Source organism: Periophthalmus magnuspinnatus, chromosome 6 (genome assembly GCF_009829125.3).
Source record: "Periophthalmus magnuspinnatus isolate fPerMag1 chromosome 6, fPerMag1.2.pri, whole genome shotgun sequence".
NCBI lineage: Eukaryota > Metazoa > Chordata > Actinopteri > Gobiiformes > Gobiidae > Periophthalmus > Periophthalmus magnuspinnatus.
In genome coordinates, this window is record NC_047131.1 from 32,918,886 (window position 1) to 32,938,842 (window position 19,957).

Genomic DNA, 19,957 nt, shown 5'->3' on the forward strand with positions numbered 1-19,957 from the left:
TCTTCTTTTGTTTTTCCGTATTTGTTTGACTCACATTTACAGTAGCGCACACTGTCGTCAGCTCAAATTATTGCATAACTTAGAATAATGTTTAAATCTTTATATTGTGCCGTTTCTGTCGGTGATTGACACAAAAAGCTCGTTTCAGCCCACGCACGGCGCCATGTCACACTGAAGCCGTTTGTGCTCCGACGTTTGCCCGTCTTTACTCTGAGAACAGCGTTTTTCCTCCCACACGCTTTGACTCGTCTGTTCCGTCTCCGCGTTTCCCAACAGCAGCTCGGAGTCTGACATGGAGGAAGAGGACGAAGACGAGCCCGAGGAGTGCGAGGGGGAGCGGCCGCCGCGCAGCCCCACCGACCCGGGCGGGGTTCCCTGGAAAGAGGCGGTGGAGCTCCATGCCGAGCTGCGAGGAGGTGATCCCGGCGAGGAGGGGGACGCTCAGGACGCCGTGAGCCGGGACGGAGCGCTGGACGAGGAGGAAGACGACGACGAGGATGAGGAGGAAGAGGAAGAGGAGGAGGAGGAGGGGGAGGAGGAGGAGGAGTCAAGCGAAGGTAGTTTTATCTTGTTTATTGTGTTTACGTTTGTGTCTGTTGATACTTTGCAGCTGATGTCGTTAACGCTCCCTGGTGGTGTGACGCTAACTGTAGGCACTGCTCTGTCTGAGGCTGTTTGTCAAATTAGACTTTAATCTGAGCTTTGATTAAACACAATCTGACCAGAAAAAAAAAAAGATTTACAGAAGCAGAACAGGCGAGCTCTTAAGTAACATCACAGTCACGAGCTAGCTAGCATTAGCCAACGTTTTTTCAGTTTTTCTCTCTCCTAAAACGAGCTCGTCTCACGTAAAATTCACAAACTAGCTAGCGTTAGCATTAACCCTCCTAAACAGAACCGTGAACGCTCAGATTAACCACAGACTCTTTAAATCCATGTCGTATCTTTCATCTTATTTTAAAACATTTTTCTTTTTTGTTCACGTCTGCATCGTGTCACCTGAGGAAACTTCTGCCATAGACTTGCATGTAGCTCACACCCCCAGCGGAGACGTCGCCGCAGAGTATCACAGCGTGCGCCCTCGTCTGCTCCGACTACATCTGTACCTTCACTTCATTGTACCTCATTCACTTTGCTCCTTCTCCTCTTCTTCACCTCCTCATGTGACACCTCTGCTGTGTGTCCTCTCTGTTATTTGTGGCCTGTGTCTCCCCCTGCTGTCAGAGGGCGATTACTGCCCCTGGGACAGAGAGCTCCAGTCAGGCCTTTGGCTGGACAAGTACCTCAAAGATGAAGACGATACTGGTACTTTTAAAGGTAGCGGCAGATCGGCCTGTTGGTGTGTTTTTTGCAGTTCAAGTGTTATTTCAGCTTTGGTTTTTCTTTATAAACCATGGCTTTTGACTTCCGTTTGGCTGCATATTCAAAGCGCTTTGTTTCAGAGTGTGCTTTAACTCTCCCACGTTGTCTAATGCCTCTATAAGCTCGAGACATTAAGATCTAATTGGCTAAATACCGTAGTAATTTGGTGCTGCTTTGGTAACGTCGTTAAAACAAATACGCTCTATTTCTAATCTTTTTTGTTTAACTTACTTTTCGCAGTTTCGTGCATGCAGCCTCCACTAATCCGATTCAAATGTTTCTCTGTGTCGTGTTCTAACAATCTTTCCTTTCCCTCTTTTTCCCTTCCTCTCTTCCATCTCTTTATCTCTTCTCCCGTGACCTTCGACCTCACACAACACCAACAAACATTTAGCCAGAAACCTTCAAATCCAACAAATCCTGCAGCCGGTGGATCCGCAAGCCCTCCCACCTGCGGGGGGCGCTCACCCGGACTCCGAGGGCGATAAGGAGGTCCAGCCGGTCTCGCCAACCCAACCCCCCCGTCCCTCCCGCCCCTCAGAGCACACGCAGCCCTCCCCCACAGGTAACGCCCCGACGAGGAACTGGCGCCGCGGATAAAAATCAGGATTATATTTGTAGTTTACGTTTAAAAAGTTGGGTTTTATTCAGCGTAAACGGTGTAAACACATCTGGGATTAACATTTGAGAGAAGAAGAAGAAGTATGAGCTGATAAATGAATCCAAGAATCCTATTTCTACACAACAACAACAACATTTCTGTTTATAAAATGACAGTCGTCCACGTCTGATCCAGAGTAAATCCAAAAGTTAAATCTATAATTTGAGAAAACGTTGTAGGAGCGAAGACGTTTAGCTGCTCGTCCAAGCCGCGGCTTGGACGAGCAGCTAAACGTCTTCACTCCTACAAGTTTCTTCTTCAGTTCTGGTCAGTTTTACTCCTGGACACTGACTTATATCCGTCTGAAGGAGGCGCTAACGACACCGAAACGATAAAAAGCGTTTGATTTTACTTCTGTAGACGGTGAAGAAGAAACACGAGGAGGGAGGAAGTGGAGACAGACGGTGTTGTCGGGATAGATCTGTGTAAATTGGGCTTCTGGGTAATTAGAGATGAGCAGTGGTGGAAGAACTACTGCATTTTGTTGAGTAAAAGTACAATTACTGGAGCAAGAAATAGTAGCATCACATGAAAAAGTCAAGTTCACCAAAATAATTAAAGCGGCTGTTTAAAAATGTGCTTAAAGAGTAAAAAGTCAAAGTATTTCACGTGGATTTTGAGTCTTATAAAGCTGCAAATGTGGTGATTTTGAGCTGAGTTTTGTTTAACGGAAACGACTGAATCATTTTGAGTTGTTTTTTTCTGTTTTTATTTGTATATTTTTTGCTCAAATGCTGAACGTGTTAAATTAAACCCTCAGCCTTTTCCCTTTTCGGTTTTCAGATCAGTTCAAAAGTGTAAAAGTACCGACACTGCTCTCAAATGTATTGAAGTAAAAGTAAAAAGTACACACTGCAAAATGTACTTAAGTGAAGAACAGATACCTGAGCTTTTACTTAAGTGCAGTACTTTCGCTGGAGCAGGAGGAGCAGGAGGAGGTGGAGGCGTGGTCCATATTAACTCCATCAAAGTGTCACTCATTTATTTCATTAAATCTCCCAGAATTCCACGGTGAATAAACGACCTCTGACTCGTTCTGTTTGACGGGAACATTTAGCGTAACATCTGCTCAGACCAGGGACAAACCGCTCACTTTCCTCTCGTTTAAAACCTTCATTTCTTCCTTCATTTTTAAATTTTCACTTTCATTTTTGTCACATTGCTCATTCCTATTTAATTTTGTGAATGTCTAACGTTTGGTGTTCTGCTTTGTCGTAGAGCCGCTGTCGGTCGTGTGGAGTCCAACAGCGTCTTTGTGAATCTTTTAAATGGACCTGTTTGTGTTCTTTTTTGTCATGTGTCTAATCCCTGTTGTGTGTCATGTGTCACGTGTTCCTGCCGTCTATCCTCCTCCGTCGTTCCACATCTTCCGGTTTGATTGTAGCCGTCACATCAGCCCGACACGAGGCAGTGCGAGTCTGGCTGGAGTCCGTGTCTGGAGGTAGCACAGATTTGAACGGGATCGCAGCATCCCCATTAAGAATCCTAACTTTTACTCATTGGGCATGTACGATTTTTCCTACAAACACGACTCACACGCATGTTTGGACTCGGCGCTTTGGGGCTCTCCGGGTCTGATCCTGCTCCTTTTTACTGCGTTAAGTGTTCCAGATGCTTTAATCACGTTCTCCGCACTGCACTAACCGCTCAAACGCACTCGCACCGAGCTCCAAAGGGCTCACTGTGTTCTGTTAAACTGTGGAATGAGTTTATACGAGTGTTTTCAGGGTTAAAACTTCAGTAGATTTGTGTTTATTTTCAGCGTTCAAGTCTTTCTGGGAAGTGCGATGTTGTTTCTTCGTCACAAACAGACCTGGAGTGGTGTTTATTTTTGTTTCATTCACACGTTTAACACACAAACAAACCTGCAGATTTACACCGAGTTCTTCTCTCAAACTGAAAACACTCTGTTCCACCTTGTGATGTCATCATGTGGTGATACAGGAAGTGCTCCACTGTGTTTTTAAACTCCACACACCTTCATTTATAGAATCATTTGGATCATTTCAGAACCTGGGATTGCCAATTTCTACTGAACGAAAAGTAAAACGCAGCTGTTAACTTGAAAAAAAACTACCACTTGATGACATCACAAAGTGGAACAGGACTAAACCAGGACCAAGCCAGAGATTTAATCATGTTACAGTTACTTCCTTGTCCTTTACCCTCTCAAAGTTACTTCTGGAGTGATTCGAGAATGTTTGAGTAATGTTTAATCACTTATTTTCAATTTGCAAACGCTCCGTCCCACTTTGTGATGTCATCATGTGATACAGGAAGTGCTCCGCTGTGTTTTTAAACTCCACACACCTTCACTTCTAGATTAATTTGGATCATTTTCAGTCCTGGAATTGTCACTTATCTCGACTGAACTAAATGTAAAAGGAGCTGTTTGCTTGGAAAAACTACCACTTGATGACATCACAAGGTGGAACGTCGCATTTTGAGCTTTGGAGATGAAACAGACTAATAATAAATTAAATAAAAACACTCCAGGTCTGTTTTTGAGGAGGAAACATTAGAGCACGACTTAAACTCAGAGTCAGTTTTTTGCGTAATATAAAACGCAAAGTCACCATCATTTTTCTATTCACTTTGTTCAGTAAATATAACATTAAAGCTACATTGCACAACTTTTTCAGATGGAGGGTTGGTCTGCCACCTGCTGGTTTTGACGTTATTGTTTCGCTGGAATGTTCCATAGTATAAAAACCTGAACATCTCCATGGAAACGAGCAGGTTCTGTTATCAAAGCCCTGTCACGATCATTACTGTATCGACTCATCGTTCAGTGAAATCAAACCTTGAACTAGGTTTTTTGGGCTCAGTTTTTATCGTCACAGCTTTTTCTTTGCAAAACTGCGGAGATTTTTTGTATTTTTGTTGTAATTCGATGTGTTTTGAGCTGTGGAGGTGTAAATAAGTCACTTTTTTGGCTAAATATTGGCACTTTCTGCTGTTTATTTGCTGCAGCTCGTGTCTTTTTGTGAAACAGTTTATTTAAAAATGGTTTGTTGTGATTATCTTGCAAATAGCTTCAAAATTATCCTTTATTATCGTGTTATCGTGGCAGGTCTAGCTACAGGTCAGGTTTGTGGAGAGGCGAGTCAGTATATCAAAGCTGGAACTATATTTTTTGGGCTCAATTTTTATCGTGACGACTTTTTCTTGGGAGATTTTATGTATTTTTGTTGTTATTTCGATACGTTTTGAGCTGTGGAGGTGTAAATAAGTCACTTTTTTGGCTAAATATCTGCACTTTCTGCTGTTTATTGGGATTATCTTACAAGTGGTTTCAATATTATCGTTTACCGTATCGTGGCAGGTGTAGTTACAGGTCAGGTTTGCGGAGAAGCGAGTCCACTCACCCTGTTCGATCAGTGTTTTCTGTAGCGTTATATCACACCTCAGAGGCGTTCGTGGCACAGTTGGCATCGTTACTACTGCGTTAATTACATATTTTTTTGCAGGTTTTCTTGATTAACAGATTAAGTTTTTTCTGGCCTGATTAAACTATTATCCATTTCACTTGGAGATGGATCACTGCATGCTGCTCACTGTAACGCTTTTGCCAAATGCACACAACTACAGCGATATTGAGTGCGTTGGCAGCCGTTTGGTGAAAATACTGACGCTCTGTTTGTATTTTTACCTCGTCGAATGGTTCTTTAAAGCTCCGTATGTCAGTGAGAAGTGTTTAGACTCTATTTTATGTAGTTTCGAGACGGTTCGGCCTAGGGAATGTTCCTGTGGAGTTGGAATAGAATGTTTGGAGTGGTTCTTCTTAGTAAAAGGCTCGCGCAGGGACACGGCTGACTCATTCCTCTGTTTATTTGTCCTTTCAGAGCCTTGCGAGGATGACGAGCTGGAAGCGGTGGCAGAGAGTCCGGATGCGGAGCCGGGTACAGAGATGGATCAGGGTACGCATCCGCCGGAGTCTCGATATTAAAGTCTTTTACGTTCTCAAAAGGCTGAACCCTGTCACCGCAAAACGCCCGAGACAAAAGAAATCTGACAACAAAGCGACGAGTAATACTGTTTTGTTGTTCTTGAACTCTAGATGACATCCCTTCAGACGCAGAAGCGGAGGCTCGTTTGCACCCCTCGGAGCCCTCGGAAGCACTTCCCGAGGAGAACGAGAAATTGGAAAGTCTGCAGACGGCTTCTAGTAACGGTACGACAAAATTAAACTCCGTTGAAGTTTTTTTTTCTGCCAACAAAAACGCAAAACAATTCTTTAATTTTGATTTGATCTTTTAGGGCCGTCCAGCGTCAACCGGATTCTGGAAAATGACATAATCCTTCCTCCGCTGAAACTACCTGTAGAGCTCGACACTCAGGTAACCATAGCGATGTAATTAAAGTGAACATTTCAGACGGAGTTTTTGGAATAAAGTATTTTTCTCTGCCGCAGACAAATCGAATATCTCCCGCCGGGTTGTTGAAGTCACCTGGCGCCCGCTTTTTCTCAGATCCGTACCTACCGGAGGAAAACAAAACTGACAGAACAAATTCCACTCCATCTCCGATCACAAACCCTTCGCCCGCTGTTACTCCTCACCTCCATTCTTCTCCGTCTCCTGTTTCTCCCGTATTTCCGACATCTCTTGTCAGCTCTCCTGTCAAACCCGCGTCTCCTGTCAGATCTCCTGTCAAGACTCCGGTCCTTTCTCCGATTTGCTCCCAGCCCACTTCACTCCCGGAAACGCACGCTCCGAGATCTCCGGTTTTCCCTCACCGCTCCATCTGCCCTCTCACCGGGAACCCGCTGTCCCCGATCTGCGCCCAGCCGATGCCGTGCCACGAGCCTTCATCGCCGCTCTCGTCCAGTTCTCCCGTCAGAACGCAGCCGGTTCCCGCGGTCGCGTCCACGCCGAAATCCGAAGCGTCCGACAAGTCTGCGGATTCGTCGATCGAGGAAACGCCATCCAAAAAGACGGATATCATTGAGGAATTCTGGCTCAAAAGTGCGGAGATTAGGAAGAGTCTCGGTTTGACTCCGTTGGACCGCAGTAGTAAAATCTTGGAGAAAAGCGTTGTCGTTAGCCCGCCGCAAGAGCCCGTCAAGACGAAAGATACAGTAGAGGAGCAGAAGAAGCCAACTCTCGGCGGCCGCGCGGTCATTCGCCGAATCAACATCACTCTCGAAGGTCAGGTGATCACGCCCATCAATCCCGAAACAAAAGGTAACGTCTCAGATAGGAGCAGCTCGGGCTTGGGTTTAAACGGCGGCATGTTGACGAGCCACGCGGTCAACAGCGACAGCTACAACACGTCCGACTCCACCATGTTGACCCCGCCCTCCAGCCCGCCGCCGCCAGTGCCTAGCAACCAATCCCCGGCGGTGATCAGGCAACAGAAACACCAAGCGTCATGGAGCAACGGGAAGGAAAAGCCTCAACCTGAGCGTGCCAAAGAGCCCTCGAAAACAAAAACTCCAATTCCTTCGCCGAGGACTCAGCTCAGCCCAGTTTCTGCTCCCAAACCGGCTCCAAGGAAAGCCGCCTCGCCGCAAGCAGAACCGGAAGCAGCTCCTGTCGTGGTCATGAGGGAGAAGAAGAAGACGCGCCCGGATCACGTGAGGAAGTCTTTCGTGGAGACGGTGGAGGAGATTCCTTTTGCAGATGATGTGGAGGAAAGCTACGACGAACGAACACCAGAATCAAGTATGAATAGATATTACACTCCTCCGACCAGCAAAGCCAGCAGGGACCGGCCTCCTTTGCACTTGGCCTTAGCGATGGAAAACGGTAAACCTAATATCCCGGTCAATCCTGTCTCAAAGACCCAGAGGGCAACTCAATTTTCTCCCGAGGCCAAGGAGATTGCGGAGGAGAGAATGAGAGCCAGAGAAAAATCCATAAAGAGCCAGGCATTGAAAGACGCTATGGCCAAACAACTGAACAAAATGAAAGATTCCGAAGCCGACAAGGGGGCGTCGCCTAAAGTGGCCTGGAACGTCGCTCCTGAAGCTGCTGACAAAAGCAAAAAGTCTCCCAGTTCTCCCAAAACATCTGCGGTGAAAGCGTTGGAATACAAACGGGCAGAGACTCTACCCGAGCGCTTCTTCAGTAGCAACAAAAGTCTGGACAGCTCTGTGGCGTCCTCCGATGGCTCGTCCTCGACCAAGAGCAAAAAGCGGAGTTCCCTTTTCTCTCCACGGAAAAACAAGAAGGAGAAAAAGGCGAAGAACGACGGCAGCAGACTGTCTGGTTCAGATGAGACGCCGCCCAAACATAAGTCGCTGTGGAAGGCGGTTTTCTCAGGATACAAGAAGGACAAGAAGAAGAAGGAGGACAAATCGTGTCCCAGTACTCCGTCCTCCAGCTCCACCACGCAGGACTCGGGCAAGAAGAAGACGGCGTCTCCTGGGAGATCGTCAGGTCGGTGATGTTTACATTTACTGGTCCCATATTATGTCAAAATGAGTCTTGTGAGGTTTATCCATGTTCTAACACTGTTTCCTCCTCAAAAACAGACCTGGAGTTTTGTTTCGTTTCATTTATTATTCGTCTGTTTCATCTCCAAAGCTCAAAATGCTCTGTTCCACCTTGTGATGTCATCAAGTGGAAGGTAAAAGGAGGTGCTAACTGAAAAACTACCAAAACAATTACTACACTTTTTGTAAAGAATATCCTGAAACGTTAAGTCATCTTTTTTAGAAATGCACAATTATAAAAAAGTCTTTGGAAAGACTGTTTAAAATGTGTAATAATTTGAGCATATCATTTTTGTTGTACATGATAAGAACTTGGACTTAATTAAAATTTAAAAATGGCAATTAATTTTACTTATTATATTTGGCACATTTTATATTTATAAAAGTACATTTATTTTTCCGCTGTTTTAATGAAGCATTTAGAATCTACACATCCATTATCTCTAAAATCTTAAACAAAAAGTCATATTTACATTTAAAGTTGTTTGTCTTTAAGCCCCTCCTCTTACACATCGACACTTTGAACATGATCATTTACACTGTTATTTATTAGATTTTTTTTTTAATCTGCTCTTTATCTTATTATTTTTCTATTTTATACATAATTTTCTCTATACTTTGCTCCCAGTGGGCAGCAAAGTAAGAATTTTATCGTACAGGGAAACTTTATGACATTAAAAACTGTGAATCTTTAAACATCTTTGTGCAAAGTAAAAGTGGAGCCGTTTAATCCTCTTTTTTTCCATGTATCCCTCCCCCCGCTGTTCTATTTGTCGTCATTATGTTGTGTTCTGTATCTTGACCTTTCTATAATAATAATAATAATAATAATAATAATAATAATAATAATAATAATAATAATAATAATAATAATAATAATAATAATAATAATAATAAAATAATGATAATAAAAAATAATAATAATAATAATTTTAAAAATGCTCCTTTTACCTTTAGTTCTATAGAGACTGACAACTCCAGGACTGAAATGATCCAAATGATTCTATAAATGAAGGTGTTTAAAGTTTAAAAACACAGCGGAGCACTTCCTGTATCACCACATGATGACATCACAAGGTGGAACAGAGTGTTTTCAGTTTGAGTCTAAGTCTAAATCTGCAGGTTTGTGTGTTAAACGTGTGAGAATTAAACATAAAAACACAACTCCAGGTCTGTGTGTGACGAGGAAACGACATTATAACAGATCAGAAAACGTTGTAAAATTATCTCTTTAATCGCAAAACAAAACATTTTAAAGGTGATTTTTTTTTTTCTCCTGCAGATTTAAAGTCACGGCGAAACTTGAGCTTTTCGGAGGACTCGGACTTGTCGTGTGATGATGTTTTGGAGCGGTCATCCCAAAGGTCAAAGGCCGATGTGAGTATTTCTTTGTTATTTTAAGACGCACATTGTTTGTCAAAGGTAAATCGATGGCATTTTGGCTTATCCTCTTTGCCCTTTATACGTTTGCTAACTTTGCCTTAACAAAACGTCGCTAGGCTAGCTGTTTGCTAACTGTAGATCGAGTACGTCAACACTGTTCCCGATGTTCCCAGTTCATCCTGTGCATTAACTTTTCATTATTGTTTTTTGATCCTAAACAGCACACGGACATCTTTGATTTAGTGTCAGGGATGCAGAAGGAAGTGATAAAAGAGGAAAAAGTGGGAAGGGATAAAAAACGAAAGGTACTGAAGGAAAGGCAGAGGATAAAGGAAAAAGAGAGGAGGAGAGAAGTGGAGAGAGAGCGTGATCCAGAGCAGGAGCATAAAGACGAGGAGGTATCGTTCAGACGTGGGGTTAAGTGATTTGGAATTTCACACCAGTTTAATGGAGAAAATGGAGCCGCTGAAGACGTGTTTTATTCAGGGGATGTTCACGCCGTTTCTGATTGGCTTTGAAGCTGACCTCAAATGATGAAGCGGCTTTAGTCGTCCCTTGAGATTCCTGTACAAATCTTGCTTTTTCCGAATCCTCGCGATGAAATAAAGAGCGAGCGGTTGAGGCGTTTGGGTTTGTTGGTCTGGTACATTTTATTAGGCCAATGCAAAACACATAAAAATGTAAGTAAGTTTTGGAAAGATGCGTGTTCCTGCTGGAATCCATTTGCATTCGTTATGTCCTGGTTGAAATTCCAAATGACGTCCGCCTCTGCTGCTGTGTGAATGTGCTGCTCGTAGAATAGTGAGGTGCAGATGGATTTAGGGCCACGGGCATGAATTTAATCACCACATTTAAACGAAAACCATCCAAAACCAAACGTATATATAACATATAACACCTTAAAGGATGGAACTGTTTGCATTTCAAATTAGCAAATCAAATTTCCTCGAGGTTTTTGCTTCAACAAGAGTCAAAACACATGGCTAAGAGCTAACGGGCTAAAGGGCTAAAGGGCTAACGAGCTAAAGGGCTAACGAGCTAACAAGAGGAGAGTTTACGGAATATAAAACCTTTAAAATAATTATAAATGTGTTTTCATGATCGTAATCGCCAGAGGGGGATGAAGTACTCAATGCTGTTACTTAAGTAAAAGTACAGATACACAGGTACAAAGTTACTCAGGTAAAAGTAAAAATGTACTTGAGTAACTTTACCTCTGTATCTATACTTTTACATGAAAATATCTACTCAAGTCAAAGTATTACATGAAAAAACAACTTAAATAAAAGTACAAATACAGAGGTAAAAAGTTACTAAAGTTATTTAACTATCAACTTAACTAAAAGTATTGAAGTACCTGTTTAAAAATGCACTTTAAGAGTAAAAAATAAAAATATTTGAAGTGTAAATGTAGAGATATTGATTAAAAATGACACATATTTTGTTCAACAGAAACAAAACAAATCAATTTCTTGTTTTTTTTCTTATAAATTTTGTGTTTTTATTTTTGTTTTGCTCAAAGTTGAGGCTCAAACTCTTAAACTTTACTCCAACATGGTCAAAATATCCCCTCAGATCAGATGAAAAGTACTTTTACTCCACTACATGTTTGAACAGGACAAGGACAGGACAGTAAAAGTACAAATACTGCTCTCAAATGTACTGAAGTAAAAGTACCTTCCACCTCTGGTCATCACGATCTTGACTTTATCGACTAAAACACATCCTCAGAACATCTTTTATGATAAATAAATCAAAATAAAAACAGAAGCGCTCATGCCGGGCCCCGTCTCGTGTGTAGAGTTGTATCGAGTATTTAAGTTTGTGTATTTGTGATCTGTCCTGTGTTGTGTTAGCAGAATTAGCCACGTCACTAGCACAGTCCCCTGTTTTATTCCATTTTGATTAACATAGATCACATTTGTCCCTGGTTTGTGATGTTTTAACTCTGTGTTTGTACAGTTTGACTTAAAGGGCCCGTATTACGCTGTTTTCACATTTATGTTTTTATAATGTCGTTTCCTCGTCACACACAGACCTGGAGTTGTGTTTTTTTGTTTCATTCTCACATGTTTAATGCACAAACCTGCAGATTTACGCTACGTTTTTCCTCTCAACTGAAAGAAAACACTCTGTTCCACCTTGTGATGTCATCAAGTGGTGATACAGGAAGTGCTCCACTGTGTTTTTAAACTCCACACACCTTCATTTATAGAATCATTTGGATCATTTCAGCCTCTGGAAGACACGATCAAGACTGAACAGATGTTAAAATGAGCCGTTAACTTGAAAACAACCACTTCATGACATCACAAGGTGGAACAGAGCATTTTTAGCGCAGGAAAGTGACTCAAACGTGCGCAAATGAAACAAAACACAACTCCAGGTTTGTTTTTTGAGGAGAAAACAACATTATAACACGTCTTAACGCTCATAAAAGTCCATTTTGCGTAATATAGCCTCTTTAATGAACTACATTTTTTGCATTTTTTATTATTTTATCATTAACTCTTTTAATCATGTTTTGTGTTATCATTTTCCCTCCTTTTTTGTTTTGTCTTCCCAAAGTCTTTATATGTCCCCCATGCTCTGGCGTTCAAGAGATCGTACGCCACCAAGGTAGTATCACGTACACTCACTCGCAGACTTCACACACACACACACACACTTTTTCCCCCTGTTTTGCGCATGTTGTTGTGTAACTCCTCCCCTTTTGTGCGTCCAGCCTGATACTAACTTGACGTCTCTTTGGATGCATGTGTTCACAGCCTCCACGGCGTCTCCTCTTGCAGCTGGATGTCGGTTCTCGGCTTTTTGGTCCGAGCGGTTTCTTTATTTATTTTATATTTAACCTGCGTCTCTCCGTCACAGCGGCTCTGACGTTGCTCCGGTCTGACTCCTGCAGTACTCATCTCTCAGCTTTTGTGTTCTAGGGCTGCAACGATTAGCGGAAGAATCACGAGTAGCGGCGTAAACGATCACGATTGCACTTTTTTCTGATCTGTTCTAATGTTGTTTCCTCGTCAAAACCACATCTGGACTTACGTTTTGTTTCATTCGCACAAAAACCTGCATAAATCCAGCTCTGGAGTTGCCAACCAAAGGAAAAAACGTAGCTGTTAATGTGAAAACTACCACTTCATGACATCACAAGGTGGAACAGAGCGTTTTGAGCTTTGGAAAACGTGTGAGAATGAAACAAAACACAACTCCAGACGTGGTTTTGACAAGGAAACGACATTAGAACATGACTTAAAGCTACAAGAGTCCGTTTTGTGTAATATAGAACCTTTAACCTCCTGGGACTTGGCACTTTTTTGTTTGTCTCGGCCACAATGCGGATTTTTATAAGAAGAAGAGCAGCAACAATGCAACAATGTTCAGTTTAGAATATTTTGAAGAGTTTAGAATGTTCAGAATGTTTTTTTAATTATTTTTTTTCATAAAGGCACATGTGCTCCTGCAGCTCTTCACATGAGTCACGTTTTTACAAGAGGCACAATTGTTGTTTCTCATTTTGTTTTTACTCAGGACAAATGTTGCTGCTTCAGGCTCTTAGTAAATAGTTTTTGCAAATCATTATTCAAATGTCACATTGAACGGACATATGTGGACATGGATAATTCTTTGTTTTTACATCATCAGGTCCAATCAGCCCAAATAACAAAGAGAAATTAATAAAGAAATGAAAGAGCTCGAGTCTGAGGAGGTTAAAATATAAAAATCACAAACGTATTTTCATAATCGTAATCGCTCTCTCGCCTGTCGTGACTAAAACACACAAGATCTTTAATAAGAAACGCAGTGACGTTCTCCATCTAGACGCCTCCGGTCTCCACATTTCCACCTTTATTTGCTTAAAAATGTGTTTATCAAATCTAAACGTTCAACAGAAACGATTATTTGACTGATAATCGTCGGTTGCAGCCCTAAAATCCTCACAAACCAAATGGAGCTCGTCGCCTTCTGTCTCTGCAAAACTCTATTTCTAAATATGAAAACGTGAAAAACCTAAGGGACCAGACGTGTCCGATTTGTTCTGATGGATATTTCCTGTTGATACTCTGCACTGACGTCGCGCTGGGGATGTTCCACATGTTTGTCTATGGCACGAGGTTCAGCAGCACTGTCCAAACACATTTTAAGATCACGAGAAAACTCAAGAAAAAATACAAACTGGACTTAATCAGCAGGTTTTCAGGTAAATCGGAGCTCACCGTCGTGTTTAAGAGTTTGATTTTTACACAAAACGTGGAGAGCGACTCACTGTAAAACTGTTGGCTAACGCTAGCTAGCTTGTAACTGTTATTTAACGTGTGAGACGTGTTTTATAGCACGTTTTATCTCACCTGTTGTGGTTCCTGCTAAGTCAGTTGTTTCTGATCTGATTGTGTTAAAATAAAACTCAGGTTAAAGTCTAACTCGACTCACAGAACTTCAGACGGAGCAGTGCCTACAGTTAGCATCACACCCCCAGAGAACGTTAACGCAGCTGCAAAGTATCAACAATAATTAGTATTTTGTAGTAGACCTGTCACGATATTCACTAAACTGTCTTATACTTGATGGAACAGTATTTTTAGAGGAATAATATTTATTTTAGGGACTTTTTTTTTGTTCTAACACGGGACTTTTTGTTGTTTTTGTTGTTTTACGATTAGATTTGATTTGTGCCGGATCGACTCATTAAATAAACTCATTACAAACTAATTAAGTGATTAGATTGGCTGTTTATTTATTTATTTCAAACATTTTTTAAGCTAATGCCGCTGTAGATCTGTTAAGTCAGAGACAGTGGAAGTTGTTGTCGTCGTAGTTTCAGTTTTATCTTTCGTCGTCTATATTTTCTTATCGCTCTCGAGTGTCACAAATCCGTTATCGTGACAGGTCTACTTTGTAATCCTCAACCTCTTTTTCTCCGTTTAGCTGTTGTAGTGTCTGAACGAGCCAAGTGCAAGCGCGAGAAAACAACACAATAAGACGTGACAAAGCTGTTTTTTTTTTTTGTTGCTTCACTAGAAAACCTACACGGAGGAGGAGCTGAACGCCAAAATCACACGGAGAGTCCAGAAAGCAGCGAGACGCCAAGCGAAACAGGAAGAGCTCAAGAGACTGCACAGGGCCCAGGTACGACTGCGACTGCGACTGCGACTGCGACTGCGATCTGCCCCGTTAAACTCTTTCTCTTTGCGTTAGAATATTCCACAGTTTATGGCGTCTGTGTCGCTCAGTCGTCCAGATCTGATCCATCGTAAAAGACAAAAGTTAAATCTGTAACTGGACAAAATGTTGTAGGAGTGAAGACGTTCGGCTGCTCGTCCAATCCGCTTCGTGTTTATGGCGTTAAAGACACATATTGAGCTCGAGACAGTCGGATTTTCTGGAGTATAAGTCGCTCCGGCCAAAAAATGCAGAATAATGAAGAAAAAAATATATATAAGTCTCAAAAAATACATTTAAGTATCTAGTTATTTACAGTCAAACCCATGAATTCTCCAATTCTTTCATTTAAAAACATCACACTCCACATTTACACATTTAAAAGTACTCAGTAAAAGTACTCGGACTATACGTCGCTCTGGAGTATAAGTCGCACCACCCGAAAAGTGCAGAATAATGAAGAAAAAAACATATATAAGTCACATTTTTGGGGGAAATTTATTTAACAAAATCCGAGACCAAGAACAGACATTTTCTCTTTAAATCAAGTTATAATATTAATAATAAAATAGAGAACAACAGTATCTATTAACAGTATTATTGTTGGGAGATTCAGCTAAAACATAGAGACAAAATTGGACAGGAAGTAGTGACGCTAACAGGAAGTAGTGACCAAGAACAGACATTTTCTCTTTAAATCAAGTTGTAATAATAATAATAAAATGTGGACCAACAGGCTGAATATCAGTACATCACGCTAACGTAACACATTTATATTTATTCAGCTCCATGAAGCACAGACAGAACTGAACACGTGTCTGGTTTGTTAACGTAAGATATTAACAGTTAATCACATAAATAAAGCAGAAAAAACAAGAGAAACCATTTTGTTTTAGTGTCATTTTTGTTGAGTGTTTGTCTTTTAAATGAGTGTAATGTTGATATTTTAAATGTTGAGTGGTTCAGGAGGAGTAGATACTGGTCCAAGTCTAGAGCCCCTCGCACGACTGTCACTGTGACAAGAACCAACATGTGACATTATAGATTTGAATCATTTCACATATAAGTCACATCTGAGGAGAAGTCACACCCGACAAACTCGACAAACTCACACTTATAGTCCAGAAAATACAGTCGTTTTAATCTGTAACACACAATTAGCAGAGCACTTTAGCGAGTAGTGGATTTTTTTGTCCATTTGTACCAAAATGGCGACGCTACGAGTATCACCGATTAAGAAAATAAAACTGGAGAAGAAAGTAAGTGCGGAGCAGCAGAGCGGTGAAAACAGGGGGTTGATTGGCAAAACGATTACGTCTTTAATCGATTATTTTCATGACGCCAAACACGACTCGCTCCAAATACAACGTCAAGAGGGTCGACAAATAGAACACAAACCCTCTGAACAGTCCTTTTTTGCAGAATAGGTCTGATTTAAACCTGATTTTCAGTTAAAACCAGCTCGCCTCTTCTCAGACCTGACCTGTAATTTAGCCAGCTTCATTGGAGACGAGCAGGTGTTTGTCCCTCTGCCAGAAAAGTTCCATTTTGCACCTTTAAGAGCTCACAAATAGCCTCATGTCATCGCTGGATCGTTAGATATTAGTAAATTGGGAGATAAACGTGGATTTAAGTGAACACTGTCGCACCGTCTCTGTTTACGGCTCTTTTAACGGGACGTAGACACTTGGCCGGATCCTCCCGTCGACTGAAATCCACAGTGATTGATGTCGTACCTTTGGAGTTGGCTCTGACTGCACTGAGTCAGCACCGCCGTCTCCCGTCTCCCTTATCCCGGAGTTTGTGGTTCGCTGGCCAGAGTTTTGCTTCTTTTTTTAGCTGCTATTTTAAGAGTCCAAACACAAGTTGTTGTTTGGTCCCTGCTGCTCATCACTGATACAGACTCTGCTCCTGGAGAAGAATTTAAGAAGCAGGAGACGAAACGCAGCCCTCGAAAAATCACAAAATCACCGCGTAGCCTCTGTAGATGTTCAGTCATTTAAAATCTCATGCGTTTTGGTGTTGATTTTTATTACATTGGCCACGTTGCTCCGTTTTCTGATCGGTTTCCTCGTCACGAACAGACCTGGAGTTGTGCTTTTTTGTTTCACGCACAAACCCTGAAGATTCTACAAAAAAAACATGACTCCAGGTCTGTTTTTGAGGAGAGAACATGGATTAACGCTCACAAGAGGAGTCCATTTTACGTAATATCGGCTTTTAAAATAGCGGCGAACAGAAGGAGCCGTGTTTCTGGTCCATCAAACTCCTTCTTACATCAGTGATTATTTAAATATAGACACAGTTTGCTCTGTTTTATTTATTTATTCTTAATATTTAAAGGTTCACTGTGTAACTTCTCTGGCAGAGGCTCCGTTTGCTAATTGTCTCCCTGGAGATCTTATCGCTTCAGCTGAAATGTTCCACACTACAGCCTCAAACGTACCTAGACAAGCAGGCGACGCCACCGGGGCTAGTTACAAGTCACGTCTGTGGAAAAGCGACCCCGCGCACAATAAAAATGCATGTTTGTCGAGGCGTTTTGTATTAATAAAACTCCCTTTAGTCAAAGAAATGCATTAAAGAATCGTTTTTTTTCCTTGCAAACGTGAAACATCACCTTAGAGACGAGCGAAGCCTCCGCCAGAAAAGTTACATCGCGCGCTTTTAATTATGCAAAACTGAAAACCGCTTTTGTTTACTCAATTATGTTCAAATTCACTAAACTACCAGCTTCAAATCACCTTTATGAACATTACCACGGCCCCGCTCCAGCTCCATTATAAACACATTTAACCGAGCTTTTATTTTCACTCTCGTTTTATTAGTAAAAGTTGCAAAGTGAATTGGAAACGCACGACTGTTGGCTCGTTTCCATTTGCTTTTTAATCACCCGCACCCCCCGTGTTCAACTCGATATTTATTTTTATAATCAGGCTGAACAGTTTCATCGGTGATACTGTCTCTCGTCTCCGTACGGGCTCTTAGAACACCGTTACGTCGCACTTTGGAGAGCGAACGCTGTAACCCGAGTCTCGCTGCCTCCTCAGATCATCCAGAGACAGTTGGAGCAGGTGGAGGAGAAGCAGAGGCAGCTGGAGGAGAGAGGCGTAGCTGTGGAGAAAGCCTTAAGAGGCGAAGCAGGTAACTACACTCATCCACCTTTTGTTTCACACGACACCACTGTGATTTGAACCGCGGCAGATTACACTAAATTACCATTCTGGAGCCAAACCTACAGTTTCATAACACTTCATTTGACTCACTTCTAAAAAATGTTTCAGGTTCCCACTGGAAGTCGTATTTTATCTTTTATTTCAAGCTTGTTCAGCATCTCACGCTCTTTAGGGAGAAATAATTGTATAACCCGAGCCTGCGTGACCTCATATAAACCGTCCCAGAACATTCAGATTGCAGTAATTGTCGTCGGCAATTGCAGTACAGAATATTGAAAATTGCCATGAGAATACTACGGTTAAGTAAAAGAAAAGTGCTGCATTTTGGAAGCAATTTGGTCTATTTTAACAATCCCAAATGCATAATGAGGAAGCATATTTCACAGTTATTTTCTGTTCCCTACACATGTTTTTAACTTGTTCACTACTTTACTCTCTTGAAGGAATGTATAAAGGTACTTATACGTTACCCAAACAGCACAAAAGGCGATCAGGTATCAGCCTCTCTGGAGTTTCTGTCTGTTGCTGTGACACTTTTGCGTTTAGGTTTCATTTGTGGTGACACACGACGTCATCTCTCCATGTCTGACACATGTTTGTCCCTGTGTCTACATCACACGTTCATCATTGTCAGTGCGATCTGCATGGACCATAGACTGTATAGACCAATGGACACGGCTAACCTGCTAGCGGCTAAACAGGAAGTGAGCGTGAGCGCGTCCGGCTCCATCGACGCCGTACCTGCAGCTGTCAGACTCCACATTTTGGTCTTAAATGTTCATATTAACCCGCTCTATATGATCCTGGGGTCCTTTTTTTTTCATTTTTTTTTTTAGTTATTTTGAGTTTTTGTTTTTTTGTTTTTAGTTATTTTGAGTTAGTTTTTTTTTCTTTTTTTTGTTATTTTGAATTTTTGTTTGTTTTTTCTTTCTTGTTTTTTGTTATTTTGAGGTTTTGTTTTTTTATTATTTTGAGTTTTAGTTTGTTTTTTGTTATTTTTAGTTATTTTTATTCAAATTCTTTTGTTATTTTGATTTTTGTTTGTTTGTTTCAGTTATTTTGATTTTTTTTTTTTTAGTTTTTTAAAGTTATTTTTATTCAGATTTTTGTGTTATTTTGAGGTGTTTCTTTTGTGTATTTTCTTAATTTTGTTAGTTATTTTTATTTATTTTTTATTTTTTTGTTATTTTGAGTTGTATTTTGCCTTTTTGAAAAACCCGCTCTACATGATCCTTTTATTTTTATTTCACTATTGTGTCTGTAAATCAAAATATGAACATTAATAACAGACAAATCAGGTCCTTCTTTCCGCTGGCGTTAGCAACAGGTTTGATTGACAGCGTTGCTAAGCGAAGGGAAGGGGTGTTACCTTCAACAACCTCGCTCATGATTGGCTCTTTGGTCACTATGATACTAGGGACGATAAACATTAAACACTTTTTTTGTGATAAAAAGTGTTGACAATAATCATTCGTGGCACTTTTTTACAAAATCGTGACAATCGGCAACAAAGATAATCGCCGTTGTTTCACCAAAATGTGCAGAAAAAAACCCTCTGGACACTATTCATGATATTAAAATTGTAATTATTCATATTTAGAACATTTTAAACTGTCAGCTGTTATTTTGGTTGTGATAATCCTGACACCAAATTTCAGTCTCGTCCCAGGCCTGTACGATACTCGTGGTCGACGTCTAAATATAAAACTCTGCTCCAAATCGTCCGCTGTAACGTCGAGCCTTGATGCGCCGCATTTGCCTGAACGCTGCGGGTGA

General features: G+C 41.3%; 1 protein-coding gene across 1 annotated transcript in view; it reads left to right on the plus strand.

The window, feature by feature from the left end:
• mical3a (microtubule associated monooxygenase, calponin and LIM domain containing 3a) overlaps nt 1-19,957 on the plus strand; it is a 109,139-nt gene that overhangs the window by 71,595 nt on the left and 17,587 nt on the right. Inside the window, exons 31-44 of the mRNA XM_055222518.1 lie at nt 277-557; nt 1,225-1,317; nt 1,757-1,927; nt 3,408-3,464; nt 5,869-5,943; nt 6,084-6,197; nt 6,284-6,363; nt 6,438-8,406; nt 9,745-9,839; nt 10,067-10,243; nt 12,414-12,464; nt 14,865-14,972; nt 18,056-18,149; nt 18,625-18,675. Of these exons, the coding sequence (XP_055078493.1) occupies nt 277-557; nt 1,225-1,317; nt 1,757-1,927; nt 3,408-3,464; nt 5,869-5,943; nt 6,084-6,197; nt 6,284-6,363; nt 6,438-8,406; nt 9,745-9,839; nt 10,067-10,243; nt 12,414-12,464; nt 14,865-14,972; nt 18,056-18,149; nt 18,625-18,675 (3,416 nt within the window). The remainder of the gene's footprint in view (nt 1-276; nt 558-1,224; nt 1,318-1,756; nt 1,928-3,407; nt 3,465-5,868; nt 5,944-6,083; nt 6,198-6,283; nt 6,364-6,437; nt 8,407-9,744; nt 9,840-10,066; nt 10,244-12,413; nt 12,465-14,864; nt 14,973-18,055; nt 18,150-18,624; nt 18,676-19,957) is intronic.